We start from the raw sequence: 27,135 nt of genomic DNA, 5'->3' as shown, positions 1-27,135 counted from the left end.
TGAGGGGTAGGGCCTTGGGGTGTCAGGCTGGCTTGAAGGAGCAGCAGGGCTGACAAATAGGAAGGAGATGGCTGTTTGCACAGAGAATGTCTCTCCAGATTTAGCATTGGGTTCACTTCTGTGAGACTCTGGAGTTAAAAGCCTGCTAACTTTGGCAACTCAGACTGGTGACCTCCCCTGTCCCCAAGGTGATGTGTGGGTCTATAATAGTCTATAGAACTGCTGCTTTTTCAAGGTAAATGTCAAAAATATGGGCAATGAATTTGTATACTCACCACTTTAAAAAGACCAAGTATCTCTTCCTCTGACCATCAGATGAGTTATTCCTTAGATACACTGGAAGTTTTCAGGTTAAACTTTTTACTGCTTTTCTCTCTCTGCCTGTTCTCTTTCTTCTAAGAACCTAAGCCTGGCTAGCAGAGCATGATCAGACTGTGCAGTGAATCACAAGTTCTCTAGCAAATCAATACATGATTTTTTTCATTATAATAAGAGAGATTACGAAGAGTACAACTTATAATAAAAGCCACATTCTTGCAAAATCATTTTCTCTCTCCCATTTGGGACTATTTCTGCAAGCTATTGATGACTTCCTCTAGGTCACCTCCCTGTTCAATCAGGCCACATACTCAAGTGAATAGGAAAGGGAAAGTGAGAAGTGAATTGGACTGAAGTGGCTGAGAAAATGAGGTGAGAAAAAATGATGAAGGAACAAAAAGGGAAATCTATTTTTGTTTACAAAGGAAATAGGAAAAAAAATTTGTGTGGATGGGGGTTTGTTTTGAGAAGTGCAAATAATGACAAGGATGTTTTATAGGAAATGTTTAGTACAAGTCTCCCCTTAATCATTGTGCATCAGTGACATCTCTCTGAAGCTCTTTTGTATTTTGTGCATGCTGAGAGCTACATGGTGTTGAAACATAGCTAACCATGGCTCCTGCAATCACGTGCATTCAAGAAACTTGAGTGTTTCTTGGACTTAGCCTCTTATGAGACTTGGAGATGAAGAAGCTGAAAAAAGTTGTGTTCAATTAAAATTTCCTGCAAGAGTCATGACATTTAACAGGAAAGTATTAACATGGAACTTGTGTTAAATGCCGCATACTGTAGATACTGCCCTTCTATACAAGGGCAAGTTACCAAGATACAAATGAGCAGCAGCTCAGTTAATTGCACTTGCTTTGGCTGTAAGAGGAACTGGCAAAGGCAATAAGGAGAAAAGAGACATGATCTGGGGGTAGACTTCGGGCTCAAACATTTTTTTTTTCGCTCTCATGTTGACAAAAATTCAATTAACTACTAAGTTAAGAGAAAAAAGAATTTTATTTAAGCTAAACTGAGGTTTATAATCTGGAAGGCGGATTCTTAGAAATTGAGTAACATCACACAATTTTAACATTTCAACCTGGTGGGTCAAATGCTGTGAACCAAGATGCACACGATATATTTGTAGAAAACTACTCGAGACAAAGAGGCAGGGATGACTTCTTGGACATGTCCCAGTTGAATCTTAAAGAATTAATGGATGTGTCGAGTAAGTTAAAGGAAATAAATAAGGAGAGAAATGAGGCTTTCTAGACAGAGGAGGCAGCCTGAAGAAAGCAAGGAGAGAAAGAACATATGTCTGGGGGTGGGGCAAATGGTAACACAGGCAGTTTGAATGTTACTGGAACGCAAACTGTGAGGTTAAACATGAAGAGAGGGCTTCCTGGAGGCTAGACTTTGAAAGGTCTCAAGTATTGCATGGTGATATGAGCAGACTTTAGTTTTGGCTAGATCGACCTGGCAATGGCAAGGAGGATAGATTTTAAAAGAAGAAAGAAGGATAACAGTGGAAAGATGCTGCAAGAATTAATTCAAGAATAAAATGATGAGGGTTTGAACTCAGACAGTTGGGAGTAAAGATGGAGAGAAGGTTGAGTTAACAGCACATGATGACAAAATGATGTTGAAAGAGAGAGAGGAGACCAATAGGAGGACACCAACTTGATGGTGGTTCCTGTAACTAAGAAGATGCGGGAAGAATAGCAGGTTAACATAGGGAGATAGAGGGTCAGGGATGTGGAGTTAGGGCTACCTGTGGCGCCATCCAGAAGAGTGTGTCCATCAAGAGATTTGGGTCCATGAGTTTGAACTCTAGGGGAGGTTAGGAATGAGATATAGACTTGAAAGTTAATGTGTATAGGTGATTACTCAAAATAAAACTGTGATCAAGAGTGAACTATTAATAGCAATGAGCCAAAAAGAAGAAGAGCTACCCAAAAACAGGCTTGAGAATAGGAAGAGGAAGGAGAGCTAGGGGTCTCAGAAGTAGAGGGTCTCTGTGTTTGTCTCCCCCTGGTGGTGGGAGTGTGAGGTGGGGGAGATAAATAATAACTGACAATATGTGAATTGCTAAATCTTTCCAATTACTCAAAGCAAAATATTTAGAGAAGTGTCTTCCAACTCATTGGAAGAGACCCTGATTCTGGCAAAGATTTGAGGGCAGGAAGAGAAGGGGATGACAGAGATGACATGGTTGGATGTCATCACCGACACAATGGACTTGAGTTTGAGCAAACTCTGGGAGATGGTGAAGGACAGGGAAGCCTGGTGTGCTGCAGTCCATGGGGTCCCAAAGAGTCAGACATGACTGAGAAACTGAGCAACTTTAGTTTGGAAACCACCAGTCCTGGCTTAGTAGCTGCAAAACTGGCATTCCAACCTTGCTCTGCCAAAACCAGCTCTGACTTGGCTGAAGTCCTCCCCTCTAAGACCTGGATCTCCTCACTGTTTAAATGAGCAGACTGGATTTATAATTCCTAAGACCCTTCAAGGAAATGGACTCATAGTAACGCTGGGAAAACTGGAGGCAGAGTCCATGCGGCAGGGTCTGGAAGATGACTGTTTCCCCAGGTCCTTGCTCACACTTGAATTTGGCTCAGTATCCAGGGAGAGTGGATATTTGTAGGCATTCACTTCATGGGAAATAGATGGGGAAACTGTGGAAACTGTCGGACTTTATTTTTTGGGGCTCCAAAATCACTGCAGATGGTGATTACAGCCATGAAATTAAAAGACTTACTCCTTGGAAGGAAAGTTATAAACAACCTAGATAGCATATTAAAACACCAGAGACATTACTTTGCCAATAAAGGTCCATCTAGTCAAGGCTATGGTTTTTCCAGTGGTCATGTATGGATGTGAGAGTTGAACTGTGAAGAAAGCTGAGCGTCAAAGAATTGATGCTTTTGAACTGTGGTGTTGGAGAAGACTCTTGAGAGTCCCTTGGACTACAAGGAGATCCAGCCAGTCCATCCTAAAGGAGATCAGTCCTGGGTGTTCATTGGAAGGACCAATGCTGAAGCTGAAACTCCAGTACTTTGGCCACTTCTTGTGAAGAGTTGACTCATTGGAAAAGACCTTGATGCTGGGAGGGATTGGGGGCAGGAGGAGAAGGGGACGACAGGAGATGAGATGGCTGGATGGCATCACCAATTCGATGGACATGAATTTGAGTAAACTCCAGGAGTTGGTGATGGATAGGGAAGCCTGGTGTGCTGCAATTCATGGGGTTGCAAAGAGCCGGCCACGACTGAGCAACTGAACTGAATTGAACTTTCCTTAAACAGATACACATGTAGATTGGTGTGTAAGTTCTTGCAAAACGATGAGTCCAATGTGAAGAGCTGACTCATTTGAAAAGACCCCAATGCTGGGAAAGATTGAGGGCAGGAGGAGAAGGGGATGACAGAAGATGAGATGGTTGGATGGCATCACCAACTCAATGGACATGAGTTTGGGTAGGCTCTGGGAGTTGGTGTTGGACAGGGAGGCCCGGCATGCTGCAGCTCATGGGATGACAAAGAGTCGGACATGACTGAGCAACTGAGCAGAACTGAACTGAACCAATGTACTTGTTTAGTCACCAAGTTGTGTCCAGCTCCCAACCAAAATGCGAATGGACAATATTGAAGTAAAAAATTGAATTTTTCCAAACTGGCAGTATCCCACCAGTGACTGTGAGCACGAGGAGAACATTCTAAGAGGAGTCCCATCTGCTTCTGCTTGTGTGGCCACTTTGGCTCTAACAAGCCTTTATATTCATGGTTATCTAAATGAGGAGCTTAACTGACCTTCAGAGTGCGTGTGTGGGCTCTTCCTACCCTCTGTAACACATCTGAAAGATTATAGGTTCCCTTGGATTCAAAACTGTGAGAACTCACATATAATTAGTAAGTTACCCACATAGACTGATATTTTAAAGCACTTTATAAGACCTACTGCCACCCTCTAGCCTTGGTTTGGGCCAATTGTTACTTTTAAGATATTAAAAATTTCTTGAGATAATTGTAGATTCACATATAGTTGTAAGAAATATTGCAGTGAAATCCCTTATACCATTTACCTGCTTTCCCCCAAGGGTAACATCTTGGATAACGTTGGTACAAGATCACTGATATTCATACAAACTACCTCTCTTATTCAGATTTCACCAGTTTTACAAGCACTTAGGTGACCCTAGTGGTAAAGAACCCACTGGCTAGTGCAGCAGACATAAGAGACCTGGATTCGATCCCTGGGTTGGGAAGATCCCCTGGAGAAGGGAATGGCAATCCATTCCAGTACTCTTGCCTGGAGAATTCCATGGACAGAGGAGCCTCCCAGGTTACAGTCCATGGGATCGCACAGTCAGACATGACTGAAGTGACTGACCATGCACGTTGATTGTGTATGTTTACATTTAGTTCTATGCAGTTTTAATATGTGTAGATTTCTGGAACCTTTGCCACAGTACAGAACAGTTCATTACAAAGATGCTACCCTTTGATACCTCCCTTCTGCCTACTGACCTAAATCCTGGAAAGCACTAATCTGTTCTACATCTCTCTAATTCTTTCATTTCAAAAATGTTATATAAATGGAACCGTACCTTATGTAAGCTCTTGAGAGTGGATTTTTTTCATGTAACCTCTTGAGACTAGATTTTTCATTGGTCCTAATTCCCTTGAGATCCATCCAAGTTGTGTGTATGGAAAGTTTGTTCATTTTTAGTCCTAAGTAGCATTCCATGGAACAGGACAGTTTATTTAACCATTCACTCATTGAGGGACAATTGGATTCTCTCCAGTTTTCTGCTACCATGCATGAAGCTGCTGTAACCATTCCACTATAGGCTTTTGTGTGAGCGTAAGTCTTCATTTCTCTGGAACAAATGTCTAGGAATGCAGTTGCTGGGTCATATGATAGTTGCATGTTTAGTTTTCTAAGAAACTTCAAACTGTTTTCCATAGAGGCTGTACATTTTACATTCTCACCAGCAGTGTGAGTGACCCAATTTTATCACTTCCTTAACATTGTCTGGGTGCTGTCACTTTTTAAAATTTTAGTCATTCAGATAAGCATATAGTAATGTCTCATTATACCTGACAGTTTTTCCTCTGTCATGTTCTCAGGGCTGAGTGACCCCTTTAGGTACCTAATTTTACCTTAAATACAAATAAAAAAGAAAAGGATTTCTTCAAATACCAGTTTTCCTGTAGAACCTGGTAAAAGGATATGTTGTAAGATTTTTTCTTTTTTCATTTTCAAAATCCCCCACAATTTCTTTTGTTCCTTTTGTCTATGGTGAAAATTCCAAAGGCATGTTTCCATTATGTAAAAGAAGATGGGTTGATTCATGTCAATGTATGACAAAACCCACTGAAATGTTGTGAAGTAATTAGCCTCCAACTAATAATAATAAAAAAAAAAAGAAGATGGGTTGATCACTAAAAACTACCATGTTATGATTACACCCACACTCATTTTTAAAAGATACTCAAAACTTAAGCTTTCTTTTTTTTTTTTATGATGAGACTTTTTTTTTAATGATACTTTTATAATAGAGGTATTTTGCTAAGGCAAATTGAAAGCAAAAGTTTTCAGAAAGTTTTGATTAATTCAGAAAATTATGATGCTCCTTGAAGTAGAAGAACAGAGAAGTTGGAGGAAACCTAATGGGGTGAAAGGGGCTTCCCTGGTGGCTCAGTGGTAAAGAATCCACTTACCAATGCAGGAGACGCAGATTCTGTCCCTAGGTCAGGAAGATCCCCTAAAGGAGGAAATGGCAATCGACCCCAGTATTCTTGCCAGGAAAATCCCATGGACAGAGAAGCCTGGTGGGCTATGGTTCATGGGATCACAAAGAATCAGACACAACTGAGAGACTAAACAACAACATCTTATTGTGGTTTTCATTTGCAATTCTCTGATGGTTAATAAGATTGAACATCTTTTTATTGTGCTTATTTGCCATCTGTATATCCCCTTCAGTGACATGTCTCTCCATGTTTTTTGCCTGTTTGCTTGTTCTTTCATTGATGAGGTTTGACAGATCTTTAGATTTTCTAGAGACAAGAGCTTGATAGCTATCTGTCTTACAAATACTTTCTCTCACTCTGGAGTTCTTCTGTTCTTTCTCTTCACAAGGTTTCTTCCAGAACAAAAGTTTTTCATTTTGATGAGATTCATTTTTTCAATTTTTCTGAATTACCTTATCAGTATCCAGTCTCTAAACTTTTTTCTTAGTCCTGGGGACCCAAGATTTTCCCCTGATTTTTTTTAAGTTTTATAATTTTTTTTTAATTTTATGTATCAGTCTGTGGTCCACTTTGAGAAAATTTTTATATAAGGTGTAAAGTTTAGATCAAGGCTCATCCCATCCCTCAGAAGTTTGTAATATTCTGGATACAGATCCTGTACATATTTTGTTAGATTTATGCCAGTTTCATTTTCTTCAGAATAATGCAAAATGGCATTATTTTTTAATTAATGAGTATGTCTTTCACATCCTTCCTTTCCCCAAAACAAACAAGCAAATGTAGAGTTTAAAACAAACCTCAAAGCAATCTGGTGATAGTCGATGGTTTGTTTTATAGCTTGCCTTCCTGTCTGAAGGAGAAGTAAGGCCCCATTCTTACGAGGCTGATCACCAGTTATTAACAGAACCACAGCTCCATCTAGGAGCCTTCTGCTTCATAGTCTTTGATTCAGTAACTGACCTGAGCAATCTTCTGCTAGTTCTTTACTTCTCTGAGGTTTAATTTTCTCTTGTTTTAAAATGAAAATAGCAACACTTCTTTATAAATATTGCTTCCACCAGGAAAGCCCAGGAATACTGGAGTGGGTAGCCTACCCCTTCTCCAGCGGATCTTCCTGAGCCAGAAATCAAACCGGGGTCTCCGGCATTGTAGAAGGATTCTTTACCAACTGAGCTACCAGGGAAGCCTATAAATAATACTAAGAGGGTACAATTAAGTTAAAAAGAGAACTTATCTACAACTATCTGGCATATAAATAAAGATCGATAAATGTTTCCCTTCTTCCTTTCCCGTCCTTCTTCCCTCCACCCTCACTTCCTCTTTTCCTCCTTTCCATTTGTAGTTCATGCCACCAGGCCAGTTCTTTAAGGTAGATGTGGTAGGTTTCTTCCAGTAGGGTTCCTGGTCTACCTACAGTTTGACTAGGAGACTGACGCCCCTGTGACGCCCAACTAGTCCCCCAGAACCTCTCCTCCTCCACCATAGCTCCTTTAATAGATGCTAATGATGAGGATTATTAAACCATGAAGTCTGTTTCTTCTCTTTTAACTTCTTTACTCTCGGAGTTCAGTGAGTTTGCATGAGCAGTGAGCCACCTTTCTGTGTTTTCATGAGGGGAAGATGATTTCTGGTAGTCAATCAGTATGGATGAGGGGACATTGGAGGACTTCTAACACTCTCAGACCTTGCTGAATTTGAATGTGGGTCTCATCAAAATACAGAATATAGAGAAAAAAGCTCATAGTCTGATGTAGAGACAACCCTGAAGTTCTTGGGCTTAGCCCAGAGTAATAGACTCAGATTAGAGTAGGCCAATGTAGGTCATCATTCTGCCTGTAGACTCCACCCTGTACAAGAGATGGCTATATAGAGACTCCATAGGAATGAGGTGGGGGAAAGGAACTTCTCCTTTAAAAATTCAAATTAAGCTGTAGTCCCTCTAGGGTTGATTATCTTTTTACCCCTCTTCATTTGACAAGTGTTCATCCAGTTAATTTGGAACCAGCCCTCTCCCCCCATCTTCAGTAGTAACTGTGGGCCAGCTAGATATGACTCAGGAGCCCTTGACATTGTGGGCTGGGCCATCTACTCCAGCATCCTAATTGTTGTCAGACAGTCAACGATCCTAAATGGTTAAAAGCCTGGAGAGATTATGTTACCTTCTGCCCTTCATCCATGGATGTCAAACCAAGATGGAGGCCATGGACAATGAAATGCTCCATTCATCCTTGCAGGATACCTCATGAAATGAAGGAGCTTTTTGTTGAAAATATATTCATTTTGCATTAGAAATGAAAATACCTCTTTGGCATCATATTGGCTTTGGAAACAAAGAACTACTAGAAATAGAACATCAAACAGATGTTGGTCTTTGCTAATATATTTTTAATTTTCCTTCAAGGTCTACTTGTCCCAGTGATCACTTCTGTCCTACAGTTCTCATCTTTATGTTCTTTTCATGGAAGTCATGGAAACAATAGTGTTTAGAGCAGGAGAGTGACCCAGAGGAGTATGTTGGCCTCCCCAGATTCTTGCCAAATGTCTGGGGAGCACTCACCCAGAGCTCATCTCACTTGGCTGCTTTTGGGGCCTAATGTGATGAGCCCTGACCACAGAAATCTCACCCATGCCGATCTCTCCCTCTTCTTTCTCCAGCAAGGATTGAAAATAGTTCACCATGCAGAGAAGACACTGTCCAGCTTCTGCAAGTGGCAGAAGAGCATCAATCCCAAGAGTGACCTCAACCCTGCCCATCATGATGTAGCCATCCTTCTCACCAGGTACCGCAGAGCCAGGGATGGTAAGATGGGTGGGGGGATTGGCAAGTGGAAATGTTGCCAGGTATTCAAACTCATGAGATTCTTCTACTCTCTGTTGTTCTTGGTCATTTAAAAGGCAGCTTCTGTGAACTAGATACCACCTGACTCCCATCCCAGTAAGGGAGCAGTTAGTAAACTTGCTAAATGTGCACAGCTCTCTGTGTTAATCAACTGCATCTGCTTGTTCCTATCCCAGAGATGATTTCATCATTAAAACTGGCTTCTCGGTGCAGCTCTATAAACAATCAGTAAGCTTGTTTGCAGATCCTCATTAAAGCCTCCTATAACTCTTCACTGTGGAATTTCTTATCCTTTAATTTTATTTTATAAAAATTTCCTCCAATTTTAAAACCTGCAACTCTCTCTACAGAAATCAGTCTTCCATCTCTGACTGATGTTGAAGACAGAATATGGGGAGAAGGGCCTTCCCTGAATAGGCAGAGTGATTTGCTTGCACCTCTGTCTCCTTTACCCTCATGAAGACACTATTTGTTCTGACTACAGAGAGACCCCATGTGCTAATAAGAACCATCAGCACTTCTAGGACTCATAGCTGTGAAAACCTAGTGAATTTACCTTATCAGCCCAGGCTCTTGGAAGGCTATATGTGCTCATTAATCAAATAGATATCTTTTGAGCACCTACTATATAACAAGTACTATCTTAATCTAGACAAATGAAGTTGTTAGTGAGGGGGGAGGAGTAAGTTTTCAATGGGTACTCCTATGCAGACTCAGAGACATCCTGAATCCAGGGATGTAGAGTGGAAGACGCCCTTCAGCCTGGCCCTCCAGCCTTATGATCGGGAAGGCCCTGGGTATCTGTTTGCTGTCCCTGGGGAGGACGGACTGCCCCTGAACATCTTGGCTTGTCCTCTGTCCCTTTGACAGGATTATTCGAGTACGTTGGGTATCTACAAGAGATGATAATTAGCTCCCACCCTATCCAAATACCTGTCTTACCCTAACCAAAAACTTCAATCCCAGAATCACTCTTTTGAATGATAGTATCAAAACTTTGGCTGATTGAAAATATGTTCCAAAATGAGTCCATGGCATAAACCTATTACATTAGGTTCATCAGGACTTGTGACACCTGTGTTGATTGTAATTTCCCTAGGGAATAGGTTGATGTGGGTGTAGAATCTAAGCACAGAGGCTTTGGGGAGTCAGCAGGCAGCCAGGGAACATGAGGACCCAGGAAAATGGCCCACAGAAAACTTCAGTCTAGGTAAGACCTGGCTCTAGGAAAGAACCCTGGATCATAAAACCAGCATTGGCCAGTGGGCAGCTGTGTCTCAGCTGGGTCTCTTTTCTTTCTCTGAAAGCAGAATCGTTTCACCTCTCATTTTCACATGAATAAATGAGTGAGTTAATGAGAGCTGGCTTTTGAGGGGTATTTGACATGGGCCAGGTTCAGTGCTACATCTGTTAGAACAATTATCATTCCATTTAATCCCCACAACAACCCTGATAGTTCATTACTATCAATCATTCCTATTTTATAGACTGAGAAACTGAGTCTTATCAATTATGTCACCTGCCCCAAATCTCACTGCTTTTAACAGGTATAGCAGGGACTTAAATCCAGTTAGTTTGACCCTAGTAGCCATACTATCACCCAGTAAGAATACAAAGGATCTGTTCTCCTTTTCTTCTTATTATGATCATTTTCCTTCCTTACAACAGAGTTCTGGTTTCAAGTTTTGATGAACCTCAACCAGCTCCTAGACAGTAGAGAGAATTTCAAGTTCTGAAGCAGGATTTCTCAGTAGTAACACCATTGACATTTTGGGTTGGCTAATTCTTTGCTGTGAGGGTCTGTCCTGTGCATTGCAGTGTGTTTAACAGAATCCCTGGCCTCCATCCATGAGATGCCAGTGGCACCCTCCTCTAGGTTGTGACAGCCATGACTGTCTCCAGACATTGCCAAAGGTTCCTGAGGAGGGTGAAGGGAACAAAACCAACCCCTGTGGAGAATCTCTGCTCTGAAGGAACAGGGAGGGAGGGAAGGAGAGGACTGAACTGGTCTCTGGAGCACTAGACTGAGATCCGCTTCAACAGAGTTCCCTATAGAGGAGCTTTCGGTACAAGGTGAATTTGGTGTGAATACACCTTGTGAAATGGGGCTGGTGGATTCATATCAAGGCATGTCTTTTCTTATACTATCTCCAGTGCTTGTTGGAGGTGGAGCTGATCCCTTATTGGAAGCTTATGCTCCTTACCTGTAAGACCCATATTTTACAATCCTTTGGTCATCCTCTTTTATCCTCTTTATTGCTGGATACTTAATAGACCCTCAATGGACAGGGTTTTGTTGTTGTTGTTGTTTTGTTTTGTTTTTGTTTTTTGTTTATTTTTAAAAAATGTATTCATTTTAATTGGAGGCTAATTACTTTACAGTATTGTAGTGATTTTGCCATACGTATGACATGAATCAGTCACGGGTGTGCATGTGTTCCCCATCCTGAACCCCCCTCCCACCTCCCTCCAAGGGACCTAACTTCCTTGTATCCTGAGATCCTAGGAGTCTTTATGTGTCCATCCCCTCCCATATGCTCTATTGTTAGGGTGGTGGGACCGGTGAGACCATGAATGTGATCTCTGGATAGACTGATGGGACCAATTGCATTTTTCATGAATGAACAAAAGTTCTTGGATACCTTTTCAACACATACCTCAGAAAGGCCAAAAAGGCATTTCATGTTTGAAAAACCTCAACCACTGATGGTTGTCCTTTCCCTGTTTAAAAGCTCGATTAATTCCAACTTTCAATCAAATCCTTCTCTTGTGTGTCAAATAATCTAATTTGGCTTCCTGAGATTAAGAGTAAAAGCAACTCAAATTAAAACATTTGCTGTATTTTCATACATTTCTTTGGGTGTGAATGAGATTCAATAATGAAGTGGTAAAATCAGAATAATCCTCGTGAATTCAAAATCACTCCCTAAAATTTATGTGGACTTTTAAAAACAATTTTAATCATGCTTTACAGACCATATTGAATGTGAATTCATGGCCAGATGGGTTTTTTTCCTAGATGTATCTTGGGGCGCCTCCATATCCCTGTTCTCTGCTTTCAGAAAAGACCTCTGTGCGGGTGTCAATCACCGCTGTGAGACTCTGGGGCTGTCCCACCTGGCAGGAATGTGCCAGCCCCACCGGAGTTGTAACATCAACGAAGACTCTGGACTCCCCTTGGCTTTCACAGTTGCCCATGAACTCGGACACAGGTAAAAGGCCAAGGAAACTGAGATCTCCTCCTGATCAGGCATCAGTATCAGGGTTTCAGGAGAATCAGATTGCATTGTGGCTTGAGAATCACCTCCTAAATATCTGTTTTCTCATCTGTAAAGTGGGAGGGGAGGGAAGATTGGGGAAAGACACAAGTTCAAGATTCCACTGTTTTCTCTGCCCTGACCACTTGTACCATCAACATCAGAGAATCATAGAGACCTCTGCAAGTCTCTGAGTTAGAATGAGGTGAGCAGAAACAAGGAGATAAGCTTTAATTTAATTGATTAATTCAGGAGTAGTAATTCCTATTTAGTTCTTATGAAATAGTAATGTTATTCATATTATTAAAAAGTCACAAACCTTAATATTCTTTGTCTTTCCTTTATGCCAGACATTTCACGCTGTGTCATTGACTTCCCTCAACAACATTGTGAAGTAGATACTATTGTTTGCCCCATTGTACTTGTGTGTATTAAAGGGGGACACTGAAAAAAAGGAAAAAATGGAAAACTGCTTTAAACTTGGAAAGACTATCAAACAAACACCAGTTAACAGGAAGTCCAAGTTGTCACAATAATGTGTAAACTTGATTAGATCAATTGATTGAAGGCAGGTTTCAGAAATTTTTGGTAAAGGAATGTTGAGAATTCTGGATTCTCTGAGTATCAGAAGTTCTCAGGAGGAAAGATCTTAGCTTATTTGTAACTTACTATATTGATGTATTTATTAACCAGTAATGAGAGAACATCATACTAGGTGGAAGCTCAGAGTGGGGAGGCATATAAATGGCTCAGATGCACTCCTACCTGTTATGTGGCCACCAGCCTGAAAGAAAGCAGAACCCTGGGCATACTCTGAATGTCCAGCCAGAAAAAGAGGTGGGATTAGGAAGAGCCCTGTTGACTAGATTATTCAAGGCCTGGCCTCTCTGGCCTGGGCTTTCTCACCATTTTTCTCATATAATATTGGAACTTTTCAAAATCCTTTTACCTAAAGTACTAAACCAGAGTATTGGCTTGGGAATTGGTAAATGTGAGTGGTTATTCTGGCTTTTCCATCAGCCAATATTGTGACCTTAGATAATTCCCTTCACTTCTTTGTGCTTGTTTTCTTATATCTGAAATGAGTAGATTTGATTAGGTACTGTGATTTCTTTGATCCTTAACAAAAAGCCCTGGGAGATAAATGTGCTATAGTGTAGTATCCTTAATTATCAAAAATTCAAATACAGAGAGGTTAAGTGACTTGCTTTTAATTAAATAAGATTGAGGACAAAATGCTGAAAAGACCAGGCCATAGTTGTTGGCATGTTGATAATAACTTGGCAAAATGAAAATTATTCTTATGTGCAAATGTAAAGGCACCCTCAATCCTGGTACATGGAAGGATGTCCCTTGTGGCCTCAAATAAAGTCACTGGTGTCAGCAGCATCTCTAGTCAAGCAGTGTCAAGCAATATAACTGGATCAAACTGAGAAATGTTTGCTCAAGACATTCTCAGCAATGGTATGCCCAAGTTGAAGAAAAGTGGAGAAGATTGCTTGATAAAAGACATTCTCAAGTGCTGACTTGTGTCCAAAGAATGGATCCTATATCCTCAATTCATTTTGGCAGTTTTTAAAAAGTAAACTGATACTACTTATGATCCAGTAGTTGTACTCTGGGCATTTATCAAGAAGAAATGAAGATGCATGTTCATATTAAAAAAAACCTATACACGAAAGTTTATAGAAGCTTAATCTTAATAGCCCCAAACTGGAAGCAACCCTGGGGTTGTTTCAACTCAGTGTGGTGAATGGTTAAAACTGTGATGGATCCATATCATGGAATTCTACTCAGTAAGAAAAAGGACCAATTATTGATACATGCAGTGACCTCGATGAATCTTTGAACAATTATGCTCAGTGAAAAAAACTAGTCCCTAAAGGTTACATACTGTAAGATTGCACTTACATAGCATTATTGAAATAATAAAATTATCTAAATAGAGAACACATTAGTGGCTGCCGGAGCTTAAGCAGGGGATGGGGGAGGGATGGAAAGTAGGTCTGGCTACAAAGTGCAATGTGAGGAATCCCACCAGGTGAAAATGTTCTGTGTCTTGACTATATCAACATCAACATCCCAGCTGTGATATTGTATTATAGTTTTGCAAGATGTTACCATGAGGCTTAAGTGGGTAAAGGGTACGTGGGACCTCTTTGTATTATTTATTACAACTTGCATCTGAATCAATAATGATATAATAATATAAATTTAATATGTAAATATAATGAATTAAAATTTTAAAAGAGGGCATTGGGCCATGTACAGTTGACCTAAATAAAACCCTATCTTTTAAATGGAAAAAAAGTTTAGGGTCACTGATAGGAAAGACAAAACTGGGGAATTTCCTGGTGGTTCAGTGGTTGGGACTCTGCGCTTCCACTGTTGGGGGCTCAGGTTCACTCCCTAATCAGAGAACTAAGATTCTGCAAGCCAAGAGGCGTGACTGAAAACAAAAAAGAAGAGGAAAGAAGGACAAAGTTGAAGAAAGACATATAAGCTCGAATTTGACAAGCCTGTGGTAAGACACAAAACTGAAGGAGAGAAGCCACTAGGAGTACCCTGAGAAATCTGTTCATAGCACAAGATGCTTCTGAAATATTCAGTTCTCTTTTTAGATATAAGGTTCTAACTAGCTGTGGACCAAACTGAGAAACACTGGGCACATCAATGAAACAGCCTGATGCCAGAAAAAGAAAAGTATAATAAGCCACTAACCTCAGATAGTCATTATAGTTTAATAACAAAGATACTCCATTGTTCTTGAAAATTTGTTTATTTCATTACTGATTGCATAGGATTTAAAATAGAAAGTGAAGTTAACTTGTGCTTTGGCCTAAATAATTGCATTTTTATTTTGAGAAAAAAAAATTTTTAAGTTCCATTTATGAGAAGCCTAAATTATACCCATCATCCATCCCTAAGCTCTCATCCCTTAATAGGTGAATTACCAAAACGAAGATGGAATTGCAGAAGGAAATTTAAAAACCTCTCTGAGACCAAGCATCCTTTCCCTTGAAGTAATGAAAATATCATGATAGAGGTGGACACTTGCAATGCAACATCCATCCAGTATTTCCCATTCTTCTGGATTGGGATATTCCATTTATTTCATTTATAGAGCTTTCCTTGTTGCATATGCCAAGTTGGTATTTCCTGAATAAGTTAGAAAAGCTCACATTCATACTTTCATGGTTCTTGTTCTCTGCTGGTTCTACTCCACCATAAAATGAATAGTAAAATGTCTGACCAAGTGATACCCTAAGACTCAGGCAGTGACTTAGCTTGCTATTTCATGTCTGTAATTTTCGTAAACCCATCTAGCAGGAATTGTAAAACCAAGATGTAGCAAAGCAGGCTAATTCAACAGCCAGTGAGTTGTTTCAACCTGTAGTAGGCTGTTAGTCCAAACTGCTTTTGAGGTTTATCCCACTTGCTGGGAAGTAGCTTCTTGGAAACACCTTCCATCCCTCTGACCTCATGTATTTTTCCTGTCTCTCATTTTTCACTGACCCACTGATCCCATAAGACTCGAGCGCTCCCCTCATATAGAGAGAGTAGACATGTCCACAGGAACCTTTGTTTAGTAGCTTTGCTTTTCTTTTGTTGGATGGGAGCACAGAGGAGCGATAGAGCTGGAGAGGGGAATGCTTTAGGGAACTAAAAACCTTAGATGGAGCAACATGAGCTTTTGGGGAGCTGATGTATGTAGAGGGTAGGTTTGAAGTCACCCAGTATCTAGGATAGGCTTCCCTGGTGGCTCAGTGGTAAAGGATCTGCCTGCAATGCAGGGGACCTGGGTTTGATCCCTGGGTCAGGAAGATCCCCTGGAGAAAGAAATGGCAACCCACTCCAGTATTCTTGCCTTGGAAATCCCTCCATGGGATCACAAAGAGTTGGACATGACTGAGTGACTAACATAAAGTATATAAGATCCAGACATCTGGCTTGTCATATTGGAATGGCTGATGCTAGAAAAGCCATTATTAATGGAGATTTTTAGAACCATGTTTGTTTAAGATTTTTCCTAACTTTTAAACAGGTGAACTTGTGGATTACTTAATGAACAGGATAGGACTGGATTTTCAACAGCCTGGGGAAGGCCTGATCAGGGAAAAAAAAAAAACTTTCATTGAATTAAATTCTTTTTGGTTGGGTGATAAAAGAGCTTTGTAGATTAATTCTGTGACTCCTTTATGAATTTTGTATTCATGTGGAATGTGATCAGAGTCTGTAAGTAAGTTGATAACATCTTAATGTATAAAAAATAATACAAGAAAATTTCTAAATCCCACAAAGACTGTTTCTGCAAGTGTTGTTAATGTTGATCAGGAGATTTTATTAAAGTTGGATATGAGCTTTCCTGTCAGAGGAATTGCATTTCACTAGCAGAGTAAAAGGTCATAGCTTCCTCTGTTCAAATTTGGAAAGTTGAGCCAACATCTCCAGGTTGCAAGTGTCCAAAAAGCAGATTCCAGCAGAGAGAGGTCTTGTGGGGACTCAGAAAGCATCTTGGCAGTGATCCTGAGATCTTGGCTTATAAACAGACATTTCTCAGTCAGCCTCTTTCCCAGGCACCTCCTTGCCATGGGGGTCAGTTAAGCATTTTAGGGCCTTTCACGGCTACTTCACCTGTTTACCCCTGGCAATGGGAGGTCAGGGAGCCGACCGAAGGAGACAGGAGCCCTGATTTAGGAGCACAGAGATCTGCAGAACACTGAGCTTTGTCATGAGCTAGCTTGTGACTTTTGACAAATCTCAAACTCATCTGAAAAAGGAAAATAAGCCAGCTAGACAACGATGAAGTAAAGTGTTAGTCGCTCAGTCGTGTCTGACTCCTTGCGACCCCGTGGACCGTAGCCCTCCAGTCTCCTCTATCCAAGGAATTATCCAGGCAAGAATACTGGAGTGGGCTGCCATTCCTTTCTCCAGGGGATCTTCCCAACCCAGGGATCAAACCCACATCTCTTCACGTTTTCTGCATTGGCAAATGGGTTCTTCACCGCTCATGCCACCTGGGAAGCCCACTAGACTGTGCGTGCTGCCTAATGTCTATATATTGTAGGGCTTGTATGATACTGGAAAGAAATCCATCCATTCCAAGCTTGCAGCTTCTGACAAAGTCTCCCATAGGCTTTGCCTTTAATGCTCTCCAGTAAATTATGATGAAAAAGCAAAAGGAAGGTTTTGTTCATTTGTGCTGCAGTTGCTACAGCAGGAGAAAGAAGACAGCTGGAGGCAAGATTTGCCCTCCTGACTGTAATCTCATAGAAAGCCAAAGCCAAACTGGAAGCTTTTAGCTTTCTGCCAAACGGAAGTTTTTTGGATTAGCCACATGGCTCCCAGGGTTGTATGTTTGAAACAAAACCATGCCTAAAATGTTTCCTGTGCTTTCTAGTTGAAAATTAGCTAGCCCCCTCCAACTTCAAAGTCCCACTTTGTAATCAGATGCCTTCTATACAAAGGTGGCTCTCTGTGGGTTATTTTCACCTTGGAGGAACTGTGGTTTTCTTCTTGTTTCATGCTTGCCTCTTTAATATCCTTGTGCTCTGTGCTTCCCTGCAGCTTCGGCATCCAGCATGATGGGAAGGAAAACGACTGTGAGCCGGTGGGCAGGCACCTGTACATCATGTCCCGCCAGCTGCAGTACAATCCCGCCCCGCTGACATGGTCCAGATGCAGCAAGGACTATATCACTCGTTTCCTGGAGTAAGTCACCGCGCATCTCAGCGTAGCCTCACTCAGGGCTCTGTACACCGGAGGTCACGTTGCGTTCTACCCAAGACCTGGAAAAGCCTCAGTTCCTCTCACAGGTCACAGGGTCAGGGTGGTAACAGTAACTGTAACAGGTAACTTGCTTCTGCTCTCTGACCCTGAGATCCAGGTGGGTTCTGCCCCCAGTTTAAGCCAGGTGAACACTCTGTCTCCCCCAACCCTCCTTCAGCTTGCTGTCATTTGAAAGGGGCTCTTTATGATCTAAGCGTGAGTTAAGTCCCTGGGGGACTGGCAAGAACGACTAGGACAAGTCAGAAGTTGTCACCATACCCCATTGGGGGTAATATGATAATTTTTTTCATTTTACCACTGCTTATAAATATTTCTTAGATCACATCTGAGCAAATGGTGTGGGATTGTGATTTGCATTTCCTTTTAGACAACTCTTACCTCCTTGGGCCTAGTAAAAATAAAGTTATCTTAAAGGACAGAGAATACTAGAGAAATAGAAGTTTCTCTTGAATGAAAAACTAAATGTTTCATTTAGAAGGAAATTGTAAGTCACTGCTCTCATTTCTATTCACTTGTTTTCAGCCGAGGCTGGGGGTTCTGTCTGGATGACATCCCCCAAAAGAAAGGCTTGAAGTCCAACATCATTGCCCCTGGAGTGATCTATGATGTTCACCACCAATGCCAGCTGCAGTATGGCCCAAATGCTACCTTCTGCCAGGAAGTAGAAGTAAGTGTTGGGTATTTGGTAAGTGTTCGGTAAGAAGTAAATGTTGGGTATCAACACTGGTGCCTCTGGCGGATATATGCAGGGCTTGAGATCCAACATGCTAAAGGAGGGCCAGGGAAATATTGGGAAATCCTTGTGGCTCACCTGGTAAAGAATCCGCCTGTAATGTAGGAGACCTGGGTTCGATCCCTGGGTTAGGAAGATTCCCCTGGAGAAGGGTAAGGCTACCCACTTCAGTATTCTGGCCTAGAGAATTACATGGACTGTATAGTCTGTGGGGTTGCAATGAGTCAGACACGAATGAGTGGCTTTCACTTTCAAAGATCCAGAAATGGAAACTTTCTATTCATGGCAAGATGTCTGTAAGGTAGAAGGACTGAAGTTGAGGTCATTCATATTCTTTGACCCACCTCTTTGGTATCCTTTACAACTGGGTGGTGGTTAAGAAAATGCGATAGTGCTTTTCAAGAATCACAGGGATTCATACCTGCAGGCTCCATAGCAACCAACTTAATCCCTGAAGTTGCTCCCTTTCCTAAATTTCCTGTCTGGCTGCTGAGCACCTCCAGAGGCCAAGGTAGGAATAAGATTTACCCCTTATTCATTCTTCTCTATTTTCAACATCTAATCATTCTTATTACTGCTCTCCTGAGTCCATCTCTCATTACCTCTACCTCTCCTTACTATTACCTTTGAAGTATTTGATCCAGAGATCAAATTCTCAACATTCATTGGATCATAGAAAAAGCAGAGAAGTCCAGAAAAGCCTTATTGACTATGCTAAAATCTTTGACTATGTGGATCACAATAAACTGTGGAAAATTCTTAAAGGGATGGGTATACCAGACTCCTGCCTCCTCTCATCTGCCTCCTGAGGAATCTGTATGCAGATCAAGAAGCAACAGTTAGAACCTGGTTCCAAGTTGTGAAAGGAGTACATCAAGGCTGTGTATTGTCACTCTGCTTATTTAACTTCTATGAAGAGTACATCATGTGAAATGCCAGCCTGGATGAAGCACAAGCTGGAATCAAAATTGCCAGGAGAAATATCAATAACCTCACAAATGCATATGACACCAGCCTTATGATAGAAAGTGAAGAGGAACCAAATAGCCTCTTGATGAATGTGTAAGAGGAGAGTGAAAAAGCTGGTTTAAAATTCAACATTCAAAAAATAAAAATGATGGCATACGGTCCCATCACTTCATGGCCAATACATGGGGTAACAGTGGAAACAGTAAGAGACTTAATTTTCTTGGGCTCCAAAATCACAGCAGATGCTGACTGCAGCCATGAAATTAAAAGACCGCTTATTCTTTGGAAGAAAAACTATGACCAACATAGACAGAATATTAAAAACTAGAGACATTACTTTGCCTACAAAGGTGCATATAGTCAGAGCTATGGTTTTTCCAGTAGTCATGTATGGATGTGAGAGCTGGATCATAAAGAAGGCTGAGTGCTGAAGAATTGATGCTTTGGTGGTGTGTTGGAGAAGACTCTTGTGAGTCCCTTGGACTGTAAGGAGATCAAGCCAGTCAATCCTAAAGAAAATCAACCCTGAATATTCATTGGAAGGACTAATGCTGAAGTTGAAACTCTAACACTTTGACCACCTGATGAGAAGAGCTGACTCATTAGAAAAGACCCTGATGCTGGGAAAGATTGAGGGCGGGAGGAGCAGGGGGTGACAGAGGATGAGATGGTTGGATGGCATCACCGACTCGGGAGGAGAAGGGGGTGACAGAGGATGAGATGGTTGAATGGCATCACCGACTCGATGGACATGAGTTTGAGCAGGCTCTGGGAGATAGTGAAGGACAGGGAAGCCTGGCGTGCTGCAGTCCATGGGGTCGCAAAGCGTCAGAAATGACTGAGCAACTGAACAACAACTATTACTTCTCGTTACGTCATCACCTCTCCTTACTATTGTAATTACCTTCTACCTAGCCTCACCCCCATTCACACTGTTGCTCAAGTTATTTCAAAAAGACACAAATCTAACCATGGCTCTACTCTGCTGTTAGGGTTCCTACTGACCACAGGATAAAATATCAACTCCTTGCATCCCTTTGTGATCTGGATCTTGTCTATTCTCTGAACCATTCCTTTTAGTGCAAAAGTATCAGTGTTAATTATACAGAGATGTGAATGAGTCTGGTTGACCCCTGCCAGATTTTATGCTATGTCCTGAATAGTATGAAAAAGATGAAGCCTCAAAAATGAATAAGATAAGTTCTCTGACCTTGAGGAGCTCCTGCTCTGGTGGGGAAGGTTGACAGGGAAATTTTAATGGTCAGATAAACACAAAAATAGACATAGAGAAAGAACTTTTAAGAGGAAGTAACTGTGCTCAGACAGAACAAGCAAGACTTCACAGAGAAGATAAGATTGTTGTAAAAATCCCTCACTCTTACTTCTAACTGGTTACCAAGCAATGCTAATTCTGCCTCCAAAAGGTCTCTAAAATCCATGTGCTCCTATATGATTTCAGTGAGACCCCTGGTTGGACTCCTTTCTAAGACTCTGACTTATTCCCCAAAACATAGCCAAATTGACATTTATGAAGGAAATCTGATTGTGTTCCTCTGTTGTTAAAATATTTCACGGCCTCCTAAGCCTCTCCAACAACATTCAGATTCTCTAAAATGGCTTAAAGGGAGCTTCAGGATTCATCCTCGCTCTCTCTTTGAGCTAATCTCTTAAAATATTATTTTAACCCTCCACTCTCTAACCTGGAATTCTAAATGCATGTATGTTGGACTTTACCCCACTAATCTTTCATCTTGAACTCTCTCCTTCATATTTTTCATCTCTTAATATCTTCACATTTTGTGTACTTTCTTTTTCTCTTCAAACTCACTATTGCTCTTTTCAAATAGGTCCAATCCTCTATTTAACATGTTGACTTTTTAATCTCATTTATGTTACTTTTTTTTTTAGTTACAACAGTCTCTTTGAATTTTTTCTCTAAATTTTCTCCGATTTTTTTATGACCTCTTATTTCTAGTTTAAACTTTCAGTATGATCTTCTGTTTCTTTAATCATATAAGACACATTTATTTTATAATTTATAACTGCAAATTATAACGGATAGTTTCGATGTCCAGAGTCTGTGTGTGTCTGTTTCTCCTATTTGAGATTTCTTCTCAGTTTCACTTATTATGTATTATTTCCTTTTGTCAATTTCTGCTTCTATTGTAAACTCTTGGTTATGAAACTTCATGTCAGGCTATTCTCTATGGTTTAGATGGCTGGCAGATTCTTTTGGAGAGAATTTTCACAGCCATCCCTGGGTTCATTTAAATTATTGGTTGGATGTTGTAAAGAACACTTACAACCTCTAGAAATGAAAAATATCATGATTGACTTAAAATTTATGGACGAGTTACACAGCAGACTTGATAGAATTAAAGAGAAAATCAACTGAAATTTAGAGTTGAAAAAATTACTTCCCATCCCACTTGAGTTTTTCTCAGAATTGTGTGATGGAGGAGAGAATGGCCATTTCCTGATACAAATCCAGGCTTTTTCAATGTTTATGTACAAGGAAATTGAGAGCTAAAAAATATGAAAGTAAGCTGAAATCTGAAGTACAGCGTAAGAAGGTCCATCAATAATAATTATTAATTGCAGAAATTGCAAAAGGAAAGAATAGAGATAATCATGGAGAAGCAAGATTTAGAAAGATAAAAATTAAGAATTTTCTAAAACGGTTAAAAATTATGAGGTCTTATGATGAAAGAACATATTGAGTATAGAGTATACTAAGTAGATGGAATGATAGCAGATGGGTGGATAAAAGAAAGACTAAAAGGTGGGTGGAAGCACCTGAATCATTTCAGATGATATACAAGAATTTTGTCAGCCTTCCCTTGTTCCTGCTGCAGGAGGAGAAAGAGAGGCAGTATCCAATTCACTCCCTGGCAGCTAAAACATACTGGCTATTTGGGGTAATAAGTAAATGACCTGAGGTTTTCTAGATGGAGTAGTTTCCCTTTCCTTCAATGAGCAGGCTCAAGTTATAACCACCCAGCTATTTGTAAGCAGATTGCCTTCCATCACAGTCTGGATTTTCCTTTGATGACAAATGTCACCATTAGCCCTTCCTGAGGGCATTGAATGGTGGACATTATACCACACATACAGAAATTCTACTCTCGGCAAATGTGTTTTATCTCCCATTTCCATATGGCCTAGAATGGCCTACAGCCAACTGTTTATGTGTAATGACAATGTTCAGATTAAGTTTAAACGGAGGTTCCTTGAGTGATCACTTTCTATCAGTTTACTCAGTAACAACCGTAGCATTTATTGTGGGTATGTGGATGAACCTGTGTAGATTACACCATCACTGTAGAAATGCTTTTGTGCAAGTTTTGAAAAATACAAAAAAGCTCAGACTCATGTTTGTTTTCCAGAATGTTTGCCAGACACTGTGGTGCTCAGTGAAGGGCTTTTGTCGCTCCAAGTTGGACGCTGCTGCAGATGGGACTCAATGTGGTGAGAAGAAGGTGAGATGTCAGTGGGGTGCCAGGCTGAGGAAGGAAGGTAGGGGTAGGGGGCTTACACTCTTGGGCAGAGCTGGAGAGGAGACCCTGGAGAGGAGCTGTTTCTGGGTGAATGGAGATCATCATACAGTTAGACTTGCCAGAGGAAAGGATTCTACTTCCACTACTCCTCTTGAGCCTTCACTTGGGACAGGTAATTAGCAAGAGAGGGCTGAAACCCAAGACACACTCCAATTACACAACATCTGGCCCACCTTTTCCTGACCAACTTTTGTGGAGTTTGTGATCAGTAACATCCGATGAGCTTATCATCAACCTTCTCTTTAACCTTTCCTCCCCCTCTGCATTGAGCACTGGGGCTTCCCTCGTGGCTCAGATGGTAAAGAATCTGCCTGCAATGTGGGAGACCCAGGTTCGATCCCTGGTCTGGAAAATCCTCTGAAGAAGGGAATGGCAGCCCGCTCCAGTATTCCTGTCTGGGAAATTCCATGGACAGAGGAGCCTGATGGGCTACAGTCCGTGGAGTCGCAAAGTGTTGGACACGACTGATCGACTAACACTTTCACTTTCATATTGAACATTGGGAAGGACAAGTCAGTGGCTTCTTTTTTCCAAAGATGTTGATTTCAGACCATATGTTATCTTCTTGCTCATCATCTGCAAGCATGCGTGTTCAGTTTCTTCAGTTGTGTCTGACTCTTTGCGACCCCATGGACTGTAGCCTGTCAGACTCCTCTGTCTATGGGATTCTCCAGGCAAGAATATTGGAGTGAGTTGCTATGCCCTCCTCCAGGAGATCTTCCTGACCCAGGGATCGAACTTGCATCTCCTGTAGTGGCAGGTGAGTTCCTTACCCACTGAGCCTCCTGGGAAGCCTGTTCATCATCTGACCTGACTGCATTTCTTAAAGTCCTACCCACCTTACTAAGCAGGAAACCAAATACTCAAGAACTCAGAGATGTTAGGTGTCCAGACTGTCTGAAGACAGGGTAATACGTGTTGTTCAAGAGCACAATTTGGGTTTGTGTGGGCCTAGGATTTATGTCTTTAGTGGGTGTCTTCATGTAGCTTGAGTATGTCGTGACTCATCATTGAGATCATAGAGCTTGATCAAAATCCACAGTCACCAGAAATAATGAGGAAGAGGAGGCAAGCAGATGAAACACACCCAGATCCACTGTGAAATGTGGCCACTTCTAACAACCAGCTTGCATTTCTTGTTTCTCTTTTTGTATGTTCACCCTCCTAAACTGATAGTTGTTGAAGGAGTCCCTTGAAGAGGGAGAGAGTGGAATTTTTCCTGAGCCACTTGAAATGTCAGAACTGGAAACAATGCAAAGAGTTACAGGAGAGCAGAATTTTTTCTTATTAGAAAGAACTTAAACTTCTGTAACAACTTGGGTTTTTCAGCAGTGAGATTTTTTACAGAGGGGATGAGTTATCTGTTGCAAACATTAAATACCCATAGAGGCTATAAAGGAGTGCTATCACAGTTCCAGTCTACAAAATGTTTGTTATGGTTCTCAACAAGATAAGAAGCTTGCATCAGAAAGTAAATCAATTATATTATTGAACAGCTATGTTACTAAGCAAAGTCAGCTGACATGCTTTCCATAGCAAGATTTTCTTAATAAAGGAAGTTAACATTCTGGCATCCAGTCACACTTTGAGTCATATTCCTTTCACTGCAACTAGGCACATAACATTCCATTTAATTCCTGAAATTCTCTGATTCTAAAACCCAAGACTCTCGGGGGAAATTCTTTTATGAGATGCTCTTTGTTCTACATCTGATATGTGACTGTAGGAAGTCTGCTTGATCAGGAAGAACTGGGTTCAGGCTGCTAGGGTTCCTGAGTCAGCTTGTTATGAAACCTTTCTGACATACGCATCTCCTGTCTCTTCCCTTTTCAGTGGTGTATGGCTGGCAAGTGTATCACAGTGGGCAAAAAACCAGAGAGCATTCCTGGAGGCTGGGGCCGCTGGTCACCCTGGTCCCACTGTTCCAGGACCTGTGGGGCCGGAGCCCAGAGTGCAGAGAGGCTCTGCAACAACCCTGAGTAAGTCAAGTCAAAGATGTTTTTCTTCTTTCCTTGAGCACTGGGAGACCAGTTGTGAATGTGTTGATGTCAGTGACCCCAGGGCTCTCCCAGGAAACTAAGTAGGTTCCCAAAGACAAAGAGAGCCCGAAGGAAGATTCATAGAGAAGAAAAAAATTCTGCAATTTTTTTTCTGAAACAAAGTTTTTGCTTTGTCTCATTTTGGCTTGGTACTGGATTCGAACTTGGGTAACTAAACTGATTTCATCATTTGGAGAAATAAGCAAAACATTTTTAAAAGTGCAATCCATGTGAAAGTCTCTAGAAGATTATACAATTAAGTCCTCTTAAATAACCCCATTCTATCAGTGAGGATTATCATACCCAATTTTACTGATAAGACACAGCTTTCTTTCCATCATAATGAATGTATAATTTTATAAAAACTGTTTTCTTCTCTTGGGTAACCAATTATATATAACTTGGCACATTTTTTGAGGATGATTATTTTTAATGTTTTGGATAAGAATTTTGTAAACCTCAGAGTTCTGTATTAGTTTGTTAAAGATTTCATAGAAGTTATTTTACAAGTTGCTTTCAATTTTTTTTTTTTTGCTTTTTTTTGCTTCCAATTTTTTAATCAAGTTGCTTAATTTTTTTGATATTTTAAGTTTGTATAGTGATATTTTATGTGAAATGCTGTTTTCTTGATTTACAAATGTATATATTACGTTCTTAATTTCATTATTTGCTGGCATACTAGTTACTAAGTATAATTTTTTAGCAGTGTGCATATGATGACTTCTCTAAGTAGAAAATGTTTTAAATTTCTTTTATCTAAATTTACATTAGTCTGTGTTGATCAGTAAGAGTCACATATTTTAAAAGGCAAATGATATATACTAAAACAATTCCATCAGTGTCTCAGTTCTAAATCTTACCTCCTTTTTATTATAAATATATTACTGTGTGTGTGTGTGTGTATATATATGTGTGTGTGTGTGTGTGCATGTATATATACACATATAAACTGTATATGTAATTATATATGTAATTTCTCCTAAAGGTTAATAAGTTAATATCTATGAATAACTCAACACACTAACTACTACATAAATTTGTCAGTAAATGGTAGTTACTGTGACATCTTTTTCATTTTCCATGCCTATAAGTAAGTGTACATTTGAGGAATTTGGGAAAAATTGTTTTAAAATCTTACTTTTTGTTAAAACACAAGGTTCCTGTGGCTTCAAAAATTCAAAACAGGAATTTCTTATAGAATTTTTTTTACAGAAAATCTTTATTTTACAGTTTGTTTCAATGTGATCAGAAAAACGATTTCCATTTTTGTAATCAAGAAATACAGGCAATTTGCTCCAGGATCTGTGGCAGTGTTGTGTATCAGCCACTGCCAGACCTTAGCCTTCTTGGGAGGATGGTTAGCAATCCATGGTTGTCAGAAAAGGGACATTCCTGTTGAGAAAATGAAAGATGATCTCCTAACTTGGCTTGAGGGGAAAAACTGGTCCTAACTCCCATCTTAGAGGCTATAGTTTGTCATAGAGTCTCCTTGGGTGACTCCATAGAGTGATCATATCTGATCTCAGTAGCTGGTTTGCTTAAGTTCATTGAAAAGAAGGTCAATGAAAATACAGTCACAGATTCAGGTCAGTGCCTGACCAGCCTATGCTGACACTGTATCCTTGATTTATATTGGTCAGCTGTCTAGTGAGAACCCAGCAGGGCTTGGCTCATTAAAGGCTCTTAGATGGAAATGAATTGGAGAGCTGCCAAGTCATAGAGTATTACTTCAACGTCACAAATAAGAAACCACCAGCCTACCCTCAACTATGAAGTACAATGCTTAGTCCTGCCCACAGGGAGTGGGTGAATGTGAACTGCCCTGGTCAAAGAATTACCTTTGGGTGTGATAAGTGCAGAAAGTGCCTCCAGCTGGATAATGAAATGTT

General features: G+C 40.6%; 1 protein-coding gene across 1 annotated transcript in view; it reads left to right on the top strand.

The window, feature by feature from the left end:
• The window catches only part of ADAMTS12 (ADAM metallopeptidase with thrombospondin type 1 motif 12), a 377,986-nt gene that overhangs the window by 207,153 nt on the left and 143,698 nt on the right, over positions 1–27,135 (top strand). The window contains exons 6-11 of the mRNA XM_065905225.1: positions 8,718–8,842; positions 11,964–12,113; positions 17,727–17,870; positions 18,471–18,615; positions 23,037–23,129; positions 25,041–25,186. Of these exons, the coding sequence (XP_065761297.1) occupies positions 8,718–8,842; positions 11,964–12,113; positions 17,727–17,870; positions 18,471–18,615; positions 23,037–23,129; positions 25,041–25,186 (803 nt within the window). The remainder of the gene's footprint in view (positions 1–8,717; positions 8,843–11,963; positions 12,114–17,726; positions 17,871–18,470; positions 18,616–23,036; positions 23,130–25,040; positions 25,187–27,135) is intronic.

This window comes from Muntiacus reevesi, chromosome 14 (genome assembly GCF_963930625.1).
Source record: "Muntiacus reevesi chromosome 14, mMunRee1.1, whole genome shotgun sequence".
Lineage (NCBI taxonomy): Eukaryota > Metazoa > Chordata > Mammalia > Artiodactyla > Cervidae > Muntiacus > Muntiacus reevesi.
The sequence above is the reverse complement of the archived record's forward strand: the minus strand, read 5'-3'. Positions and strand labels throughout refer to the sequence as shown.